Consider the following 18,404-nt stretch of genomic DNA (forward strand, 5'->3'; position numbering starts at 1 on the left):
ACATTACCATCATGATTATTTTATTATCAAAAGGCATTACATTGTTTGCTTCTTAAATCTTTTGGAGGGGAACAATTGAAATAGTTACTACTATGATCTGTGTAAAAATAAAACCAACAGAATGATCTTTACAAAATAAAAAAAGAGAATGCAGTGTCTCTTTTTTGGAGGAACCCAGGAAAAGACCCAATGATTAGCTTCCAACCATCTGACAGAGTTGGTCACTCGGACCATAAAAACAAATATCATGCGATAAATTCAGTGTACTACATTTTCTCCATACAAGTCTATATAACATTTCTTTCTGTACAAGTAAACACAATCATACATATTGTCCTATTGTGTCTTAGGGTGTAACTCTTTCATTTTAAGGTGCTGGTTAATTTTGGGTCACAACTTCTTTTTTTTTTTTTTAAATCTGTAAAACATTCATGTAATATGAGTACCCTTCTGTGTGTTGGTGAACTTGAGAGGGGTGTGGGTGGGTGGGTGGGGGTTGGTTAAGTGGCATGTGGGGTCCAGTCACATGAATGGACCTTCGGTTTTTTGAAGTCTTCCATACAAACGCAGCAGTTTTCCACATCTGGTCCAAAAGAACAGTCTCGGAAGAGAGAGCAACTCCTGCTGCCGCCCAGCTGTCAGCGCAATGTTTGTCTGAGGTCCCGCTGCAGGGGCCACGCTGCAGGGGCCGGGAGAACCATCTCTTTCTTTAAGTCAGTTTGTGAGGATCAGAGTTACAGTTACAAGGAAAGGGAAAGCAGCTCTCACGGGAGAACATAGCAGCTTCTTTACCAAGGTTTTATGAACAATCCAAACACTCGCCTAGAGATTCCTCTGCCCAGTTTTCCTCAGTGTCACATGGAATGCAACGGATTGGCCAAGAAATATAATGATATATATATATATATATATATATATATCTGCAGGATAAAAACAGTCAAACATTTAGCTTAAAAATAAAGTTGAATTATTCACTTCCTGCATTCCATCACTATAATATATGATCATTATGAACCTGGGAGAAAAATAAAACATTTGAACTGATATAATGACAAGATGAATGCAGCCATATGTGGGGAACATAACTGGATTTCAAATTTATTGGAAAAAACAAGAATGCAGCACCATGGATCATAAGACCTGTATGTCTCAAGTACAATATCAGAAGTCTACAGTGAAGTAGCCCTAAAGTGAAATCAAAACAGTCCAGTGGGGATGAGAGAACAGAACAGAACCAAAAATAACAGAACATTGGAACAGACAGAACTTTGAGGAAAAAAAGGGCTGTTTTCATGTTTAGTGAGAGAACATGGAAACTGGTAATCATATGGAATGACCCTTAAAAAGGGAAAAGCCCGTCCTCCCCATCTCTCTAATGCATCTCTAACGGATGATTAACGTGTTGCCTTGGCTTGAATCATTTCCCCATTTCCAAATCAAACACTTATTTACTGCAGCACAGACTCGTATATATGCATCTCAGCATTTATCCAACCTGGGTACCAAAACGACAGGTACAGCTTTTTATAACTTTGTACAGACATTTGTGTGGAAGTTTTACTTTCTGAGCCTGTTTGCACAGTCCAGCACATCAGGAAACACTGGGGACAATTTCAAGTTACATGTGATTTCTTGTTTTTTTGTGTTTTTCTTCTTTTTTTCCTGTGAATGTGTCATCCAAATCGCTTTTTCCACTGATTCCTTAATGTTCAAAGTCAATGATTAGCTTTGTGCAGTATGTGGTCATTTATTTTTTTTCTGAAAATAAAAAAAGAAAAGACAGAAAATAAGAAAAGGAGAAATCCGTAAAGAAGTCCTTGCTCCTCTTAGATCTGTACATTTACCCTCCCCAAACTCCCTGAGCCCCATTTCACCACAGCTTTAGGGGTTGAGGGGGTACGCAGCTTCGTACACACACGCACACATGCACGCACTCACTCACTCACACACACACACACACTCACACTTAAACAAGGTCCTAAAAGCTTCCTGACTGTGTCCTTACTCCAGGTCCCTGAAGGGGGGAGTGCTGGAACTGGCTGAGGCTTGTCCCTCGCTGTGGGTAGTGTGTCGGTCCAGAGGCCGACAGCAGCCTGGAGCTGGCCTGCAGCGTTGCCTGGCCTGGGCTGCCTGACTTCAGGCTGCGAGACACCTGCTGCTGACTCCCTCTGGAGGCCAGGGGGCCCGAGTCTGTTTTAGTCTGCCCTTGGGCCCTGGATCCAGGGGTAGGAGCCCGCGCCAGGCCGCTGCTGTTCAAAAGGCTTGCTTTTAAATGGCTGCTGCCGTAGCCACTCTGCTGGTGTAGAGACCCCGCTGGCGGCCTGGAGTCTGAGGATGAGGTTGGGGTGGGGGAGTGACTGGGGTAGGAGGATGGGGGGTGGTCCTGGGACAGTCCAGGGTGCGAGGAGTGGCGTGCGTAGAAGCTCTGGCCTGATGAGGGACTGTAGGAACCCCGGAATGGAGAGTTGGAGGTTTGCTGGCGGAACGACGGGCTGTCAGTTTGCCGGTGGCTTTCTGATGACTGAACACACACACAGACACACACTCACTACTCTGTGACAATGACACATATTTAAGGCTGCTTTCATGTCATGTGGAAAGGAAGGTTCCTATGGTTACAAAATGCAGGTGTCCGTGCCATTGGATAAACCAAGATAGCATCATGACTTTCATTTACAAACTGAATGAATATCTCTCTTGTGTTTGTGAGTGTGGAGCTAAACAATGTGAAGATTTAAAATACTGCCAAGTTATAGTCCATTAAGCTTCAATAATGGACATCTGTACATCTACCAGCAAGGTGGAGATACAGGACTTTCAGAAAAATGCAGGATCAGTATTAGCATTTGAATGAACGCTAATTACTTTATTTATGGCCAGTGAAGATTTAGGCTACGTCCACACTACTATGTTTTCATTTTAAAAGAGCGTTTTCAAACTAAAATGATCTCCGTCCAGACTAACACACCTGAAAATTAACACATACATGACCATTCATGTACACTGGGCATGTGTGAGCCGGTGTAAACAGGAAGCAGACTGTCTACTCTGCAGTTGGTTATTTGCAAAAAACACTACAAACTCGGCTGGCAAAAACAACAAGGACAGTAACACTAATTCATTATCCTTGTTGTTTTCACCACTGGTAGTAGAGGCTGATGAGACCCATCAGGGACGTCATTGTTTCCAAACGTCTCTGTTTTTGTCAGGCCAGATTCAACACAACCCCAGAGTTTTCACACTAAAACGAGTTCAGTTTCCAAAAGTCTCAATTTTCAGGGCTTGAAAACTCCGGAGTAGTGTGGAAGTCAGGAGCAAATGTAGGAAAAGAGTTGCGTTTTAAAACAAAATTGCAGAACGTGGACGTAGCCTTAAATGCACCATTGACCAGGCATTCAAGATATGATCATACAAACGAACACTCGCCTCATTAACAATAACATTTAATCAAGTCTGGAGTCTTGAACACAAGCAGAAATAGACACTAGAAAGATCATATGTTCATCAGGCAGCTTGTCACTGGTGGGTGGTTTGTACAGGTACCTGATGTGAATACACAGAGGGGCTGTATCTGTGTGGACTCTTCATGGGAGAAGCCATGGTCGCTGCCTGCATCTCATATCGATCTGCATCTGAAAACACAGAAAGGTGGATCAACTCCAGCACTGAGAAAACTACATCATATGGGAAGTTTAAGAACTCAACATATCATTATTGTGTTTATTTATATCAACAGGTATTCTTATGGTTTTGTCAACACAATTTCTCTGCAGGAGTTCCTGACATTTGCAGTGTCTTCATACCAAATTCCTTCTCTGTAGAGCCATCGCTCCTCTTGTAAATGCGCTCCATCTTGATGCTTCTCAGCCTTCGCTCCAGGCCACCCTGGCCTTCCCTTAGACGTTCAACAGTAGTGGGAACCATCCTTTGAAAAAATACAAATTCAGAGGTTATCAACCAGTCAGCTCTGACCAGGAACAAAACCTGAACACCATGAGGCAGCTTATAAAACATGACTTGAGAGCTTCAGGGGGATGTAACATGTAGTGAGCTGTCTCTCTCTGCCCCTCACCATTGGTTGTTGTTCTCCTGGGGTCTGGACTGCACAAGCAGGCCCTGGTGGTCCGGAGGACTGATCTCCTCTATTTGTGAGATAGGGTTGGCGTGGGCTGAGGGAGGGAAGGAGCTGTGTGGGGAGGCCGGGGGCTGCATCTGCTGATGGGAATGGGGATGATGAGGGTCCTGGCTGTAGTGGGAGCCAGGCCGGGTGGGGGTGCCGCCCAGAGAGGAGCTGCTGCCGGCGGGTTCAGAGTCACGACCGCTGCTCTGCTTCCTTTTACGGTACTCCAGCAAAGACACCTGAGGCAGCAGAGGGAGGAGAGGTTCTGTTAAACAACTGTTGTTGAGGGACAGATTCAACAAAACTTCATGTCATTCACACTGATGCTGCGCTGCTGACTCGATCACATCATTCACAAAAACTGCACTGAGTGATGGGCAGACTGCATGCACCACACCAGAGAGGACTCACCTGTTAACAGTATTTACCATGACTCAATATGACATAAAGAAACACACCTTCATCACCATGGACATTAACCGTTAACATGGAAATGATACTGTATGCATTTTGTTTTTGTTCCATTCCATTAACATACTTCAAGTCATGAGAGAGGCTCAAATACAGCAAACTGCAGATCAACTTTGTGTGTTCTGAATGCATTGTTAGTAACATACAGCATCTAATGCTTTGACGCAAGAGCAGGCAACTTTAAATGCATCACGCCATGATGCAACCACGCTGAAACAATAAAAACACTCATATCCACGTCCACAGAAAGTTCGAGCACACGCACAACATAGAAACACACCTCGACTCTTCAACAATGAGAATGAGAGCACTCATCCCAGGTTAATGTTGTCATGACACAGACAAGGCTTGTGGTAATAGAGGAGGGTACATGAAGGAGGCAGGGGGGCGAGATGATGAGCAGAGTCAGATACCGACATGAATGGCTCTTGCCTGAATCTTTGCAAAGCTCCAGATTACATACAGAGACTTGAAGACAGTGTAATAAGGAGGACTGGAAGTCAGCTGTGCTTAAAAGGAAAACTACAGATTATTTATTTACAACTTGAGCTTTATTTTTAGTTTTCTTGAAGAGAAAACAAACAGAAATGGTAAAACTATTGCTGAAACTAGTTGTTGAAAACATCCATCACTGCTTATGTCTCCACTGACGTACTTTACTTGTAGCTGTGTACTGTCAGATTCGCTGTGCAACAAGGGCTTATCAGAAACATTGCAAGTGTGCGTACTTACAGTTTTACTTCCAAAGTGCTTTAGATCAGAGGTTTTCAAACAGTTTCAAGGGAGGCTCAGCGAATGGAAGGTTAGTTATTACATTAATTATTAAAAGGAGATCATGTAAATGATACTAAGTGAGTGATTTGGTTAAAGAGATAATTTAAAGATACAACAGTTTCGGTTATTTTACAGTTTTTCCCACTTTCCCAGAGTCAAGAACTAACAAAAGCTTTAGGACACACCTTTTTTATGTATCTGGTTTAGTCTCAAGTTAAGTCAAACAGCAGTATTAGAGTATCTTGGCTCAATTGTTGAGTGTTTTTGGGATCAAATAACATAATCATGATCCCAATAGGCGTCCAGGAAGTAAGTGAAACAAAGTAAACCAAGGTGGGATGAAGAGGTGCCTTTTTCCAAGGTTTGTCTGAGGGGAAGCCCACAGTCTCAGACTTTGAAAAGCCCTGGTTTAGATCATCTGCTTTATGTGAAACTTGATCATGTCTGATCATCTGACTGCTTGTGTTTCCAGGGCCATTAAGATCCACCGTCAGTGATGTAGTCACAACTAAAGATCTCAGATCACAGTACAGTGTTACTGTAACTGATAGAACCATTGGCTGGAGCTACAAAAACAAAAGCCAAGTTGTAATAACATCATGTTTTCCTTTTCATGTATTCACTTTTGTTTCAATGTGGCCTAGATGGGTCAGCTGACCCAGTTTTGTTTGATCTTGAGGCTTGAATTACTTCATACTGAATTTTATCCTAAATTCAATCCATAAAATGTATTACTCTAAATCTGATTTTCCTCTGAATGTCACATGCAGAGTAACTTTTGTTGGAAAATGCTGGTGTAAATCCATCTGGAGGCATTTCTTTATTTGTAATTAAATTCTTGGCATGTGGAATCTTAATGGTGAACGCAGTGTGAGGAGGATCGGTAACAGTACCTGCGGGAGAAAATATCTGAGGAACTGGTCCTACACTTTCAAATGTTCATGTGTTTTAAATGTGTTCTCTTTGGCCATCATTAGAAATCATTTTAATGACATTCAAGTACAATTCCTTATCCCAGCCAGTCCTTTAATGGTAGCAAGTGTTGTGACCACCTCAACTTAACACATTTGTTGTGTGAGGACTGCTGACTTATGAGGGAACACTAAAACCTAAAATAAATAAATCCAAGACTCCCTGCGCTTCAGGACTGTCCCATGGTGAAAACCACACTGGTAAATTTAGCCAAGCTCACAGTAGAGCTGCACAGAACATTGATCACAGTTTGGAAAGAGCCATGGATGAGATGGAGCGAAGACACATGGACTTCATCTTGACAACACCATGAGAATTCATGAACCATCAGCCTCTTATGTTGAAGGCAATGGATGAACCTTCACACACTTCAATGAATTTGACTGAAATGGCAGAATAAACCAAAACTCCTGCTCAAAACTATAGTCAGAATTCAATGTAGGTTTGGAGGAGGGGAGGGGGCGGAGTTGTTGACGGAGCATGGGGTGGGTGTTGTATGTAGATGCAAAGAAACAATATTTACATGCACACTTCTAAATATGTAGTTGTAGGGAGAATATTCACCATATTTTGTACTGGCTTGTATTCACTTCTTACAGATATAGCCTGGTAATCTGGCTTCCCTGTCAGCAGACTAATGGTATGCTGGTTGGCCCTCTGCCTTGGAAGAAAAGTGGAAGAGAGACTTGGCAGAAAGTGTCAACTAACAGCGAGGGGGAGGAAGGGGACGGAGGGAGAGGGAAGGGGGAGGGAGGGTCAAAGCTACAGAGTCGAAATCATTTCAGATATACACATAAAATGGTTATATATGTTTTTAAATGCCAGTTGCTATTGGATTTGTCCCCCAGACACAAGGGAGAAATTGATATATTTTATGACTTTTGGCTTTTCAATTTGCAGATATCACATGTCATTCGTGCTTGAGAAGAAAAGATGAAACTCTTAACGATTTACCTGAAAAATTATCTAATAAAAAACAGTTTTCACATTCTTGTCATTAAGATGCAGAGAACTTGCCTTCCTCTTTTGTGGTGGGTTGCTGGTGTGAGGAGGTGTGCCACTGTCTGGGTAGCCTCCCCCATAATGAGGCTCACCGTAGGGCGACATGGAGCCAGGGCCCACATCTCCCATCAGCCCCTGGCCACTTATGGAACTGTGGAAGGACTCTGCAGGGGAGAAGCCTCCTTCTGACTGGGATTGGCGGCAGTCAGTGGCCACGGGGTTCCCCAAGTTTGAATTGAGGGGCGAGCAAGTGTATATGAGGTTGAACTCTGTCCTGAAGGCCTGCTCCCTGTTTTGGGGGTTTAGGTCTGAGGAAGGACACGACACTGGGTTTAGGGAACTGGTTCCCACGGATGATGGACCCTGGGAATCTGGGCCTGAGGGGCATCCAGGAAGGGAAAAGTCATCTGACGTCATGGCCACAGGGCTCTCCAAGCTGGAGGGGAGTGACAGGTCTGGGAACTGAGGCCGAGGGACTTCAAAGTCTGTCTGAAGACATGGCTGTGAGTAAAGAAGTAAAGGACAGAGAAATTGAAAGACAAATGGAGAAGATGGGGTTAATCAGACGAACTGGAGTGAGCAGTCAGCAGTTAACAGCAGTTAAGAGTCAGTGGGGGAGAGATGGGACTGTACCTCAGGTGAGATGGACTCTGGCCGGTGAACAGGAGATGCCTCAGGGGATGATATGTTCTAAAGAGAAAGGCAAAGGCTATTAGAAACATCACAGTTTCAAACGTGATGTGTCCCACACATTAATTACATTTGGATAACCTGCCCAGGTAAATCAACAGCAAAATAAATTCTATTGATGTGTTGGTGTTGAGGATTAACTATTTTTGTCAACGGGTATAATTGGAAAACAAAGATTAAATTGTGTCGCGCACCAAAGGGGTAATTTGCATAAAAACAGTAGTTTATCCTCGGCAATTAACAATATTCCCCAGATATGATATTGAATTAAAGCTGTAAGCAGCGTTGAGCCAGGAGGCCAGTTAACGCAGCTGTGCATCGTCGTCATCATCGGACACCGCGGTTACAGGTAAGATGCCCTGCAAGGGCTGTGTGGCGGCGGACATGATGTATTGCATGTTTTGTTTTACTACTGGTGTCCATGTGGTGCTAGAGGACACGCACCAAAAACATACATTATGTTCCTGTTAATCAAGTGTAAACCAGACCATGAAAATTTCATGTAAATCAAATGATGATTGTAACTCAAGGGTTACTTCCTGTTTTCATTGGGTAGCGCTATGACTGTGACGCCATGCTACCATGCAGATGTTGTCAGTGTGGGACTGTCATCAAACACGTGAAGTTTGGGGAAGATGGTACATCAAATTGTATAACTTGACTGTCGCCATAATGTGGCGCTATATTTATAAATGAATATTAACATGAAGATGTCTTCAGGCTGGACTCTAATCAATCATTTAAAGTTTGTGGCGGTTTGAACAACATGTGCTGGAGTTATATCAAGTTAAATTATTGCCGCACTGCCACGGACAGGTCATTCAACCAAAACTCAAAGTCCGTACTTTAGCAATGCAAAAGTCTCAAGATGAGACTGACCAAATGTGAAGTCGATCTGATTAATTTCTAGTAGGAGTTCATAAAAGTACAGTGCCTGTAAATGAACAGTAAATTCCAAAAACATTCCAAAAATCCTGTTCGGTTTAGGGTATGGGGTGCAGTAGTCTTTTCTGTAGGTCTGTTACATGTTACATGTGCCCAATGATTTTCATACATGTAGGTGAAAGACAGGGCAAGTACTGCCTTGTTGAAATTTTATAGGGGGCGCTATCGATTCATTTTACCACACCCATGTTCACCCATAAAACTAAATTAAAATTTGACTTGAACATGTTTAGGCTCAAAAAGACAGCTCATTTTGTGCACGGAAGAAACTTAAACCAATGGTCTCTCAGCAGTCGGTGTATAATTAACACAACTGATTATACTCACGAAGAGGTTCAATTAATTCTAAAATATTATACTCACACATGGACTTGATGTTGAAAGAAACACACACTGTACATTAATCTGTAGAGGTGATGGATGTTCAGCCACAACCTCTGACAAGCTAAGACGACTGACAGAGACTTCAATTATAACCAACGACAACAGTTAACTAAAGAAGTCCTGGATTGTGTTCGTGTGGGATTTGTGTGCCTTGTGAGACTGGTAAAGATGGTAATGGGAATCACTGTATTTGTGGATGTAGGTGTATGTTGTTGTGACCTTACTTCAAATTGCAACGGTGTGTTGCAGCGGCTTGCCGGCAGTGAGGGCATGGGTGAGTAGGTCAGGCCATTGGGCACCAGGGAGCCACAGGGGGTGTGAAGCAGCGGGTGGAGGGAGTCCTCTGGGAGTGGCGGTGTGATGGGTGACAATGGGCGAAGCAGGTGGTCTGACGGTGCTGGTGTCATCTCTGCCATATACTTGGAGCGACGCTTTTTAAACGGCGCGTTGACTTCTGTGATTTTTAAAAGACATAAAATGTGTAAAAAAAAAAGAAAAAGAAAAAAGAACAACACAACTAATAACGATAACAACTGTTCTTACTGAATACAACATTCAAACGTTCACAGTGCAGCTAATGACATCAACAAAAGCAACTTGGAGTCAGGACTTTTACAAAACTCTCAAACATTTGAATCTATTCACAGGAAACACCTGCCAATGTGAACATGTATTCATCATGAAAGTGATATTTGAAAAATCTTGCTGCCATGTTTATAATAAGCATATGATAATATCATGATGGCAGATATTAGGCCTTGTGGATCTTTTGTTTATCAGTTCATGTTATTGCCTTTTCACCCTACATTAAGTGTAATTGTTCTTTGTACAGTTGTGGTCACAGACTCTCTCTGCCTTCCTACACTTGTATTCTTTGTCAAAAAGAGACAAAACACACAATAAACAAAGTTAAAGATGAATGGCCCTGATAGTATTACTATCATTTTTAACTGTTTAACTCAACAGAGATGCTGTGGAATGACCTGAAGAGAGTCACTCACATCAGACATCCTAAGAATGGGTCTCTAGCTGTAAGAGGAGGAGGAATGGTCCAAAGTTATTGAACAGGACTGTGAATGTTTAATGGGTGTGACTAGATGAAGAACAAGCTTAAGTCAAGTAACATTTTCTGAAGAATAAACAAAAAAAAACAGGTCGTTTCAAAGGCTTCACTGACAGCTGCCAGTAAATGAATCATCCTGATGGAGGGAGGTGTGTACATACCACTGGACAGGGGGTTGGGGGTGGATCTGCTACTGGTACTTTGCTGGGAGGAGGTTGACTCAGTGCCATCCTCCATACTGGCCGAACAGCTCTCATCTTCCACCTGCTTTATCCATCGCTGTGTCAAAACAACAGTAATGTCTGGTTTAAAACACAAACTGACATACAGTGGAAACTGCTGATAGTAATCGCTCACTACCATTTTTTCTTTCTTTTATTTCTCCTGCACATTACCATCTAATTTACATGTGTATGTTTATTACATGAATGTAAAGCAACAAAATGGACAGCTTCAGTATTTACTGTGCAGAGAGGCTTGTAACAGCATGAACACTCAATGCAACTTCACTAAGGATGAGCATATTTGTATATCTTTTATATTCATATACTTCATCTTTCTCTTACCTTTTTGTAGCAGCCATAAGTGCCATCCATTTGGAGTGGGCGGGGTCTGCGTCTCTCAGGGTTGAAGGGGGAGCCGAAGCGGACGTAGTGTCTGGGTGTGGTGCAAATGAGCGATGAGTGGGAGAGGCCTGGCAGCATGTTGAGGGTGGTGGCCAGCACCGTGGGGTCAGTGGTTATCCGCAGCAGGCGCTCAACAGGCACCTCTTGGTGGACCTTCTCCCCTCCAGGGATTTTGTCATTCAGCCACTCTGTCACAAGGTACTGTGGCATTGCACAGAACATACAAAATAACACATATGATTAGGAAAGCTTGACTTGACCAGAGAATTTAAAAATGAATTGTAGAATGTTTTCTCAAGTCCAATGTCCTCTAACCTTCTTGGTTTTGGGGTAGCGCAAGTTGCCCCTATTTATGCAGTTTAGACCCTGGCCTTCTCCATCGAGGATATGACTCCCCAGACTGCTCTCTCCGTGGCCATGTTCGCCACCATAAGGACCCTGAGATCCATCCTCATCTAGAGCAGCCCCCTGCTCAGCTGATGATGGGACTGTTGCCAAAGCTGCAGCTGCAGCAGCTGCTGCCGCCTGCTGGGCGAGGGCTTGACGCTGCCGCCGAGCCCGCTGCGATGAGCTTGACCGGTAGCGAGAGATCCGGCTTTTGGGCCGAGGCTTGGTAGGTCGCGCAGGTTTAGGGGGAGCAGCTGGTGTAGGCAAGTAGGGTAACGAGGTCTTTTCTTCAATAGATGGTGTTTCCTTAACAGAATATAAGTAGAACAAATAAATCAGATGCCACCAGAAAGATGACAACAAAAAACACAATGAAAGAAGAAAGTGATAGTTCGGGTTATTTGACATGTGGTTGTATGAGGTATTTATCCATAGTCAGTGTTTTACCTGCAGTAGGTCTGGGTCAGTGCGCTCCCAGTTTGAAGAAGTAGGCAGGAGTACTGGCACAGAAGCTGAGCAGTGTACTGCTGTAGATGGGGACAGCAGAAAAAAAAAATTGTACTTTAGCCACCTAGAAAATGCCCACCTGAAAAACCACTATCAGTTTAAGCGTATTCTGATTTTTGAATATTTTCCACCGCTTTATCTTGCTGGTTTTTAGATGGGCATTTTTTAAATGGTTGAAAAATGTTTTTCCTGCAGTACACTGCTCAGCCTCTGCGCCGGTACTCCTGCCTGCTTCTCCAAACACTGATACACTGACTATGGATAAGTACCTAATACAACCACACGTCAAATAACCCAAACTATCACTTTAACACATACAGATCAAACAACTTGATTTCTCTCACTGACCATGACATAGGTGGTACGTCTTGTGCTGACCCCAACTCCAGTGTTGTGGGGCGTGGGGGTGTTCCCTGTGGGGTTTCCTGCCCCGTCCTCAGTTTCCACACCCTCTTCCTTAATGTCTGCTCCTCCCACTCTCCTCCGCCTCCTTTCCAGGCTGTTAAATGTCTACATGAATAGGCACAGAGAGTTGAGTTACATAGGCAGTATCACACTTACCTGAAACATTTTGTCTTCTGAATGACTGATGTATAACAATAATATACAGGATATAGATATAAATAAAAGTATGTGAGATTTGTAAAACAGCTGTACTGGAAAATAATTAAGATGACATACTCTTTTACTGGAGACGGTGACCCCATTTTCATCCACTTCTCCTTCCTCTGCCTCTTCCACCTTCACCTCATCCAGCAGTCTCTCCTAATTGTACATGCACAGGCAGCACATGAGGAAAACATTTTACCCAGCACTAAGTAAAGGCAATATTTGGATACTATTGGAATTTTAAATAACTGAGCCATGTGTTTAGAACATTTTATTGTCCCTTTGCTTAATCTTAAGCAATCATTGGTTTGATATCTTTGCTAAACCTTAGCTTTTACCCAATTAATGTGCAGATCTCTTCATTTTAGTTAGACACACACCTCTGTGTCACTTGTCCCCTGCAGTTCTTTGGCATCCTGGTGCTCGTCGAGGATCTGGTTGCTGTCACTGGCCAGGCAGCCCTCCATTTCCCTTCTCTGAGCTTTTCTCCGTCGGGTCTCAGCACCAACCAGAGGAGAGGGAGGCAGCAGGGAGGGGGGACTCAGGATGCTCTCCCTAGGGCTCAGGTTGTGCTTCTGCACCGGGCAGTTCTGATTGCCCTTATGGCAGGCACAGTCCACTTTGTAATTACTGGTGGTTTGTTACCAAGAGAGGAGAAGATTACACTGGAGAAAAGGTTTTCAGGTAAAGCACAAAATACCTGCTTCATATCTGACACCAACATGTGTTGCATCATATCTTCTGTACATTTCTAGACAGGGTTTGCTCTATTACCACTTGTACTTGATATCATTGTTGATTGGGTGGAAGGATTTGACCTGTGTTGCTTTTTAGTGGCTGGTTCAAAGAAGGTGGAAAGTAAAAGGTATGGAATTAGGATCGGTACTGACCAGCTATTGAACTCATAGTCAAATCCAATGGTGACCTCAGCGTCCTTCGTGATTTGACTGACAGCGTAGATACACAGATGGATCATTCCCTCAGCAATCATATGTCGGACCTGTCGACAGGAACAGTCGGAACAGATGGAAATTTATCTTAGTTAAAAAGACAAAGAGAGCATTACACTTAAGCAAAACCATTTTCTCCATCACTGACATGTATTCAAATTTAAATAAAGCTTCATGGCTGACCTCAGCATTGGGTGTACATGACCTCCTGATGAAACGTGCATCATTTCCAAAGGTCCGTGCATCAACACACATCTCTACATCGTTAAATTTCGAGTAAAACAGCACAAAAGGGTAGGGTCTGGAAAAAATATGGAGACACTGGTATCAAAAACAATTGTTTTATATTTAAAAAATAAAGGTGAGAGAACAATAAACCTTGAGAATGCATCAGTTGTCTTTGGACACAAATACCACAATTACTATAGCCCATCACTAATAAACTGTGACCTCTTACTTTTTGAAGAAATGTCCGTTGACTTCAAACTGTTGTTTGAGCATGACCTTTCCCCGATATTCAATGATAAGTGTTTCTGGTTCCAGGTTCTTTGCTGCTCGGAGGATCTTCCTGTGTTTCTGCACTCGCGTTACGCGCCCCAACTGGAGCTACAAAAAGCCAATCACAAATTATTTATTTGTAACTGCAGGCTAATATTAAAAACATCATGACATGACTACCCGTGCCTACAGAACCAGTAACTAAAATGTAAAGAGGCTACGTCATTTATCTGATGGACAAGTTTGGAAAAAAGCTGACTTGCGCTCTTTGATTTTCTATCGATCAGTAAAATGTTTTCATATAATGTGTTATTCGGGTAACTATGGGTTTAATATGGTTAATCACATTGCATCTTTCGCAATAGTACTGTTTCACATGCATGCAAAATTGGATTCGGACTCCGGCTAACCTGCATCTGTGAGCCGAGCACTGTATTGTTACAGGCTAGCTCAGTACGGTTGATGGTGTCCATGGCGTCGACTGAGGTGTGGATCTGTGTGGTGGAGGGAGGCATTGTGGCGCTGCTCTCGGTCTTCGAGGCAGTGGTGCTGGCAGCACGGTGAAGCTGAAGCAGTGTCTGGACGTCAGCACTGTACTGGTTCGCCAGAGCCTCTTCATACTGGTCGGTCCACTGGCGGATCCTGCTCTCCCACCCCTCTGCTGTATTTTCATCCAGCACGCTGGCCTCAGTCGTCGAATTCTAGGCAGAATAAAAGATGGAGCAGGTTATGAGAGTTTTTCTTTAGAGAGAAGGGAAGCATGAGGCTGCACTGTGTAATCCATAACTTCACATAAATGGGATGTTAACTCTAATCTTACCTTCATCCTCATGGACTTCCTAGAACCCTCTCGGAAAGCCTGGAAGAAGTTTACCCATATCAATACACTGACAGATTAAGCAGCTACTATTCTATAGTTGTAGAGTTTTCAATGTGGCGGGCTGGTAACAAAGAAGAAAATAAAAAAGTTCCATACAGGACTTTAATCTGACTCAGACTCATAATGAACCAGTATGTTTCTAACATTTCACATACCTTGACTTTCTTGCCTTTCGGGGTTCCACGGGCCTTCTCCGTACTCTTCTTCCTCTTTTTGGATTTGCTCCTTTTGACCCGGTTGACAGTGAGTTTGATGCTGGTGGGTGTATGCTGGGTGGCAGTGTAGGAGATGGTGGAGGGCGACACCTCTTCATCACCACTCTCTGTGGCACTGCTTTCTCCAGCTACCAAGAAAACACATATATATGAATCAGATATGATGGGGAACATCTATCAGTAATATGCTTTATGAGGCATGGTTACAAACTTCTCTAAGCCTAAATGAACAAGAATAAGACACGTACCTGAGACATTTTCTGTCTTCCTGTGTTGGCCCTCTGCTCCTTTCCTCCTGTCAAGTCCCCTGAAACACCACAATAAAACAAATCAGCATTTCAAACAAACAGGCAATGTTTTGTCAATGTGGTTCTGCAACTAGATTTGAAAGTTTTCCAACACTTAACTGGCCCTGGTTAAAAACCTCAAAATTACTAGTAGTCTTTAAAATGATCCTCTAGTTGTGATCCTTCTACACAATGCCAGTCTTCACTGTAACCAGTGTCAGTAGCATTATATTTTATCATGGATGTTCACACTTTTTTGAAATACAGGTTACACATGCAGCTGATCCCACAGCAGGGAAGGTTGGGAGAGTTGAATACCAAAGTGCTTCTGGATACAGACTGCTCCGTTTTTCCATCTCTTACCTGCAGTTGTCACATTTGATGAGCAAGCCATCCGGCGTCAGGCTGCAGTGACACCAGCTGGCCATGGCCCCATCCTCCTCTGAGGAGCTGTCGCTGTCAGCTGAGTTGTCATCGGGAGTTTCGTGATATCGGGAGCCGAGTAGCACGCCGTTGATATCCATGCGAGGGATGATGGTTTGGGAGAGCGGGGAGGCGGGTGGGGTGGGGGGAGGGGGTGCGCCATAGTTGTGATCCTGACAACACACAACGGAAGACTGTTGCATCTTCAAACAACGGGTGTTCAGGCAAAAAGGGAAACGGAAAACGGAGACGAATGAAAATGGGGCAAAAAAACAGGTATGTGAAACAGTACAGCTGTTAATAACAGAAGTAGTCTGTGGTTACAGAAGACCAATAGTAGGATAGACATTCATGGATTTAATCAAACTAGAACCAATCCTTAGTTTTAATCTTGCTGTTCTATTTTAATAGAACAAGAAATTGAAAAGATTAGAAAAAGAAATGATTGGATAGATTAGACAGTTATTATTTTAGCTTTCAACATGTTCACAACCATAGGCAACTTATCTTTGATTAATAGAGAGTAATTCTTCTTTCGTACAATAAGACATGCTATGATTAGAATTGATGATTAGAAAACAGCAGTATGAACTCACAGCATATGGTAGTCCTCGATACCCATGACTCTGTGCGCTCCCACAGCTGTGGTTGTTGTAGTTTTTCTCATTCACGGCAGGGCTTGCTTCAACTGACTCAGGGCTGGAAAATCAAAAAAAAAAGAAGAAAAAAAAAGAAAAAAAGATTACTTTAAGGGATAAAGATAAAACAAAAAAATGATGTACACATGAGAAGTTATTTTTCCACTACAGGAAATCTGTTCCCAACTGTTTTAATAAAAGACATCAATCAGTCACTAGATGGCACCAAGAAGCTCAAGTTTGCTCTCCAGCCTGGGAGAGCTGCAATTTAGGAAATGGAATGTGGGCCGCCATTATGTTATGCAACTCCTTTTGCCCTTTAGCTGAGGTCTGGCTAGACAGTGAATAACCTTGCCTTTCCCCCTGGTCCTCAAAAGCTGAAGCAAACTTAAATGTCAAAAGTATCAAACTGATAAAATATTACATTTTAATCCTGGGATTTTGTTTATCTCCGCAGAGGCTGTGTATTTTCCCTCGTGTTAGAATCAGTCCTATGAGGTGAGGTGTGGAGGAAACTAAAGGGGGCCGTGAACAGGGGTGGATGGGAGAGAGGCCAAGTGGATTCCACATAACTTCAGTCTCCAAAGCAGAGCTACCTACAGAGAAGTGGCAAGTGTTCTTACTTATGCTGTCTGCAGACATTTCCTCAGACACTACTCAGAACTGCTAGACCCTGATGTGGAGGTATGATGCCTTACACAGAGAGAGAGGGCTTGGACGATACAGGACACAGTGACCACAATGTAAAAAATGACAGGGATAATAATTAGGCTCCTGGCGGGTGGGTTGTCCCACTGGACAAAATGTGCAAATAATCATGAGATTACTGAAACTTTTATAAAATAAAATTTGCAGTTTCATTTAAATTTGGCACAATATACAGTTACACAGGCCAGTTACACACTGCACACAACAGGTAGTAACGTTCAGTGAGTGAGTTTCAAAACAAGTTGCAACAGCCTTGCAAATTTTCTGGTCAACAAAAGTACAATAAAAGTGAGGAAAACACTGGGCCACTTCAAAACCTCTGAATTTTCCAAGTGGCTCTGATGGGGAAGACAGGAGGCTTGTGGTGGTATTTCTGTTTATCGTCCATCCCTACTCAGGAATCATGGTTACATTGCTTTGCTTTAAGAGGGTTTTGAGTTCATGTGTAGCCAGCCTGACTGAAGCATCACATACTGTATTTTCTTTATTTCTCTCGGGTAAAGTTTAGTCTTTGGTGGACTGCACTTCCCATCTCTTCGGGTCTCTCCGGCAGACTTTGTGGAGAATACAGAAAACTGCTGACAGGAAGCATATTCATCACAACCCAACGTGCTACAGTTGTAGAGAAATGTGAACAAAGAGCTCAGCAATGTTGCATGTACATATTGTGCTGCTTTGGGCCAAAGAGTTGTACTACAATACATTTTCTAAAAGGGAATAACTACAGAATTCAACTGAACGGAACTATGTTGCAATGATGAACTCCTGGGCAGTCATAACCCCTAGTTTGACCAAATCATGTGCAGCACTTTTAAATGTTCATTATAAATCTGAATTGCATTTAAAAACTGAGAGCATGCACAATGCACAGTCAACCATAGGTCAGTAGTTGTTCGGTGCCATGGGGCATTTCTGTGTCACCTCTGTTTTCTTTTTCAGTCAGGTTTGTTTGTTTCATTTGGATCAGCAGTTTGTTTACAATCTTGACACCAGCTCTATTTTAGCAATGTTAATGCATCCGCAGATGTCAGTAAGTAGGTGGAGAGTAAAATGTTGTAAGAACTGATGAAAACAAGAAACAAAAACCTAGGCTGTAAATAAGATGAGAGAACAACTAGCTGGTAGTGAGTACTTACTCTGATCCAGCAGCCATATCTGAGTAAGACGTTTCAGGTGTGGTGACTCCCAGCGCGATTACTATGCTCATGACGTCCAGCACAGCGGCGCGTGGGAGGGGGGAAGAGGGGGGAGGGAA

At 43.0% G+C, this 18,404-nt stretch overlaps 1 protein-coding gene across 8 annotated transcripts in view; it reads right to left on the minus strand.

The window, feature by feature from the left end:
* Window positions 1-1,071: 1,071 nt before the first annotated feature.
* setd5 (SET domain containing 5) overlaps window positions 1,072-18,404 on the minus strand; it is a 34,402-nt gene continuing 17,069 nt past the window's right edge. The window contains exons 1-24 of one of the 8 annotated variants that reach the window (XM_023424613.2): window positions 18,286-18,404; window positions 16,400-16,502; window positions 15,744-16,006; window positions 15,342-15,400; window positions 15,034-15,221; window positions 14,819-14,857; window positions 14,409-14,699; window positions 13,958-14,106; window positions 13,684-13,801; window positions 13,441-13,550; window positions 12,931-13,180; window positions 12,623-12,706; window positions 12,290-12,451; window positions 11,363-11,740; window positions 10,988-11,248; window positions 10,583-10,700; window positions 9,583-9,812; window positions 7,973-8,029; window positions 7,355-7,840; window positions 6,902-6,994; window positions 4,073-4,359; window positions 3,804-3,925; window positions 3,544-3,632; window positions 1,072-2,521 (exon numbers count right to left, since the gene is read on the minus strand). The exon at window positions 18,286-18,404 is cut by the window's right edge and continues 150 nt beyond it. In XM_023424613.2, the coding sequence (XP_023280381.1) occupies window positions 1,979-2,521; window positions 3,544-3,632; window positions 3,804-3,925; window positions 4,073-4,359; window positions 6,902-6,994; window positions 7,355-7,840; window positions 7,973-8,029; window positions 9,583-9,812; window positions 10,583-10,700; window positions 10,988-11,248; window positions 11,363-11,740; window positions 12,290-12,451; window positions 12,623-12,706; window positions 12,931-13,180; window positions 13,441-13,550; window positions 13,684-13,801; window positions 13,958-14,106; window positions 14,409-14,699; window positions 14,819-14,857; window positions 15,034-15,221; window positions 15,342-15,400; window positions 15,744-16,006; window positions 16,400-16,502; window positions 18,286-18,356 (4,551 nt within the window). In that variant the 5' untranslated portion in view covers window positions 18,357-18,404 and the 3' untranslated portion in view covers window positions 1,072-1,978. Of the gene's footprint in view, window positions 2,522-3,543; window positions 3,633-3,803; window positions 3,926-4,072; window positions 4,360-6,901; window positions 6,995-7,354; window positions 7,841-7,972; window positions 8,030-9,582; window positions 9,813-10,582; window positions 10,701-10,987; window positions 11,249-11,362; window positions 11,741-12,289; window positions 12,452-12,622; window positions 12,707-12,930; window positions 13,181-13,440; window positions 13,551-13,683; window positions 13,802-13,957; window positions 14,107-14,408; window positions 14,700-14,818; window positions 14,858-15,033; window positions 15,222-15,341; window positions 15,401-15,743; window positions 16,007-16,399; window positions 16,503-17,623; window positions 17,869-18,285 lie in introns of those variants that run through there. The other 7 variants (XM_023424614.1, XM_087178857.1, XM_087178856.1 and 4 more) reach the window with 7 other exon arrangements.

This window comes from Seriola lalandi, unplaced genomic scaffold (assembly GCF_002814215.2).
Source record: "Seriola lalandi dorsalis isolate HSWRI2012SDOR001 ecotype SW California unplaced genomic scaffold, Sedor1 jcf7180002054748, whole genome shotgun sequence".
In the NCBI taxonomy this organism is placed as follows: Eukaryota; Metazoa; Chordata; class Actinopteri; order Carangiformes; family Carangidae; genus Seriola; species Seriola lalandi.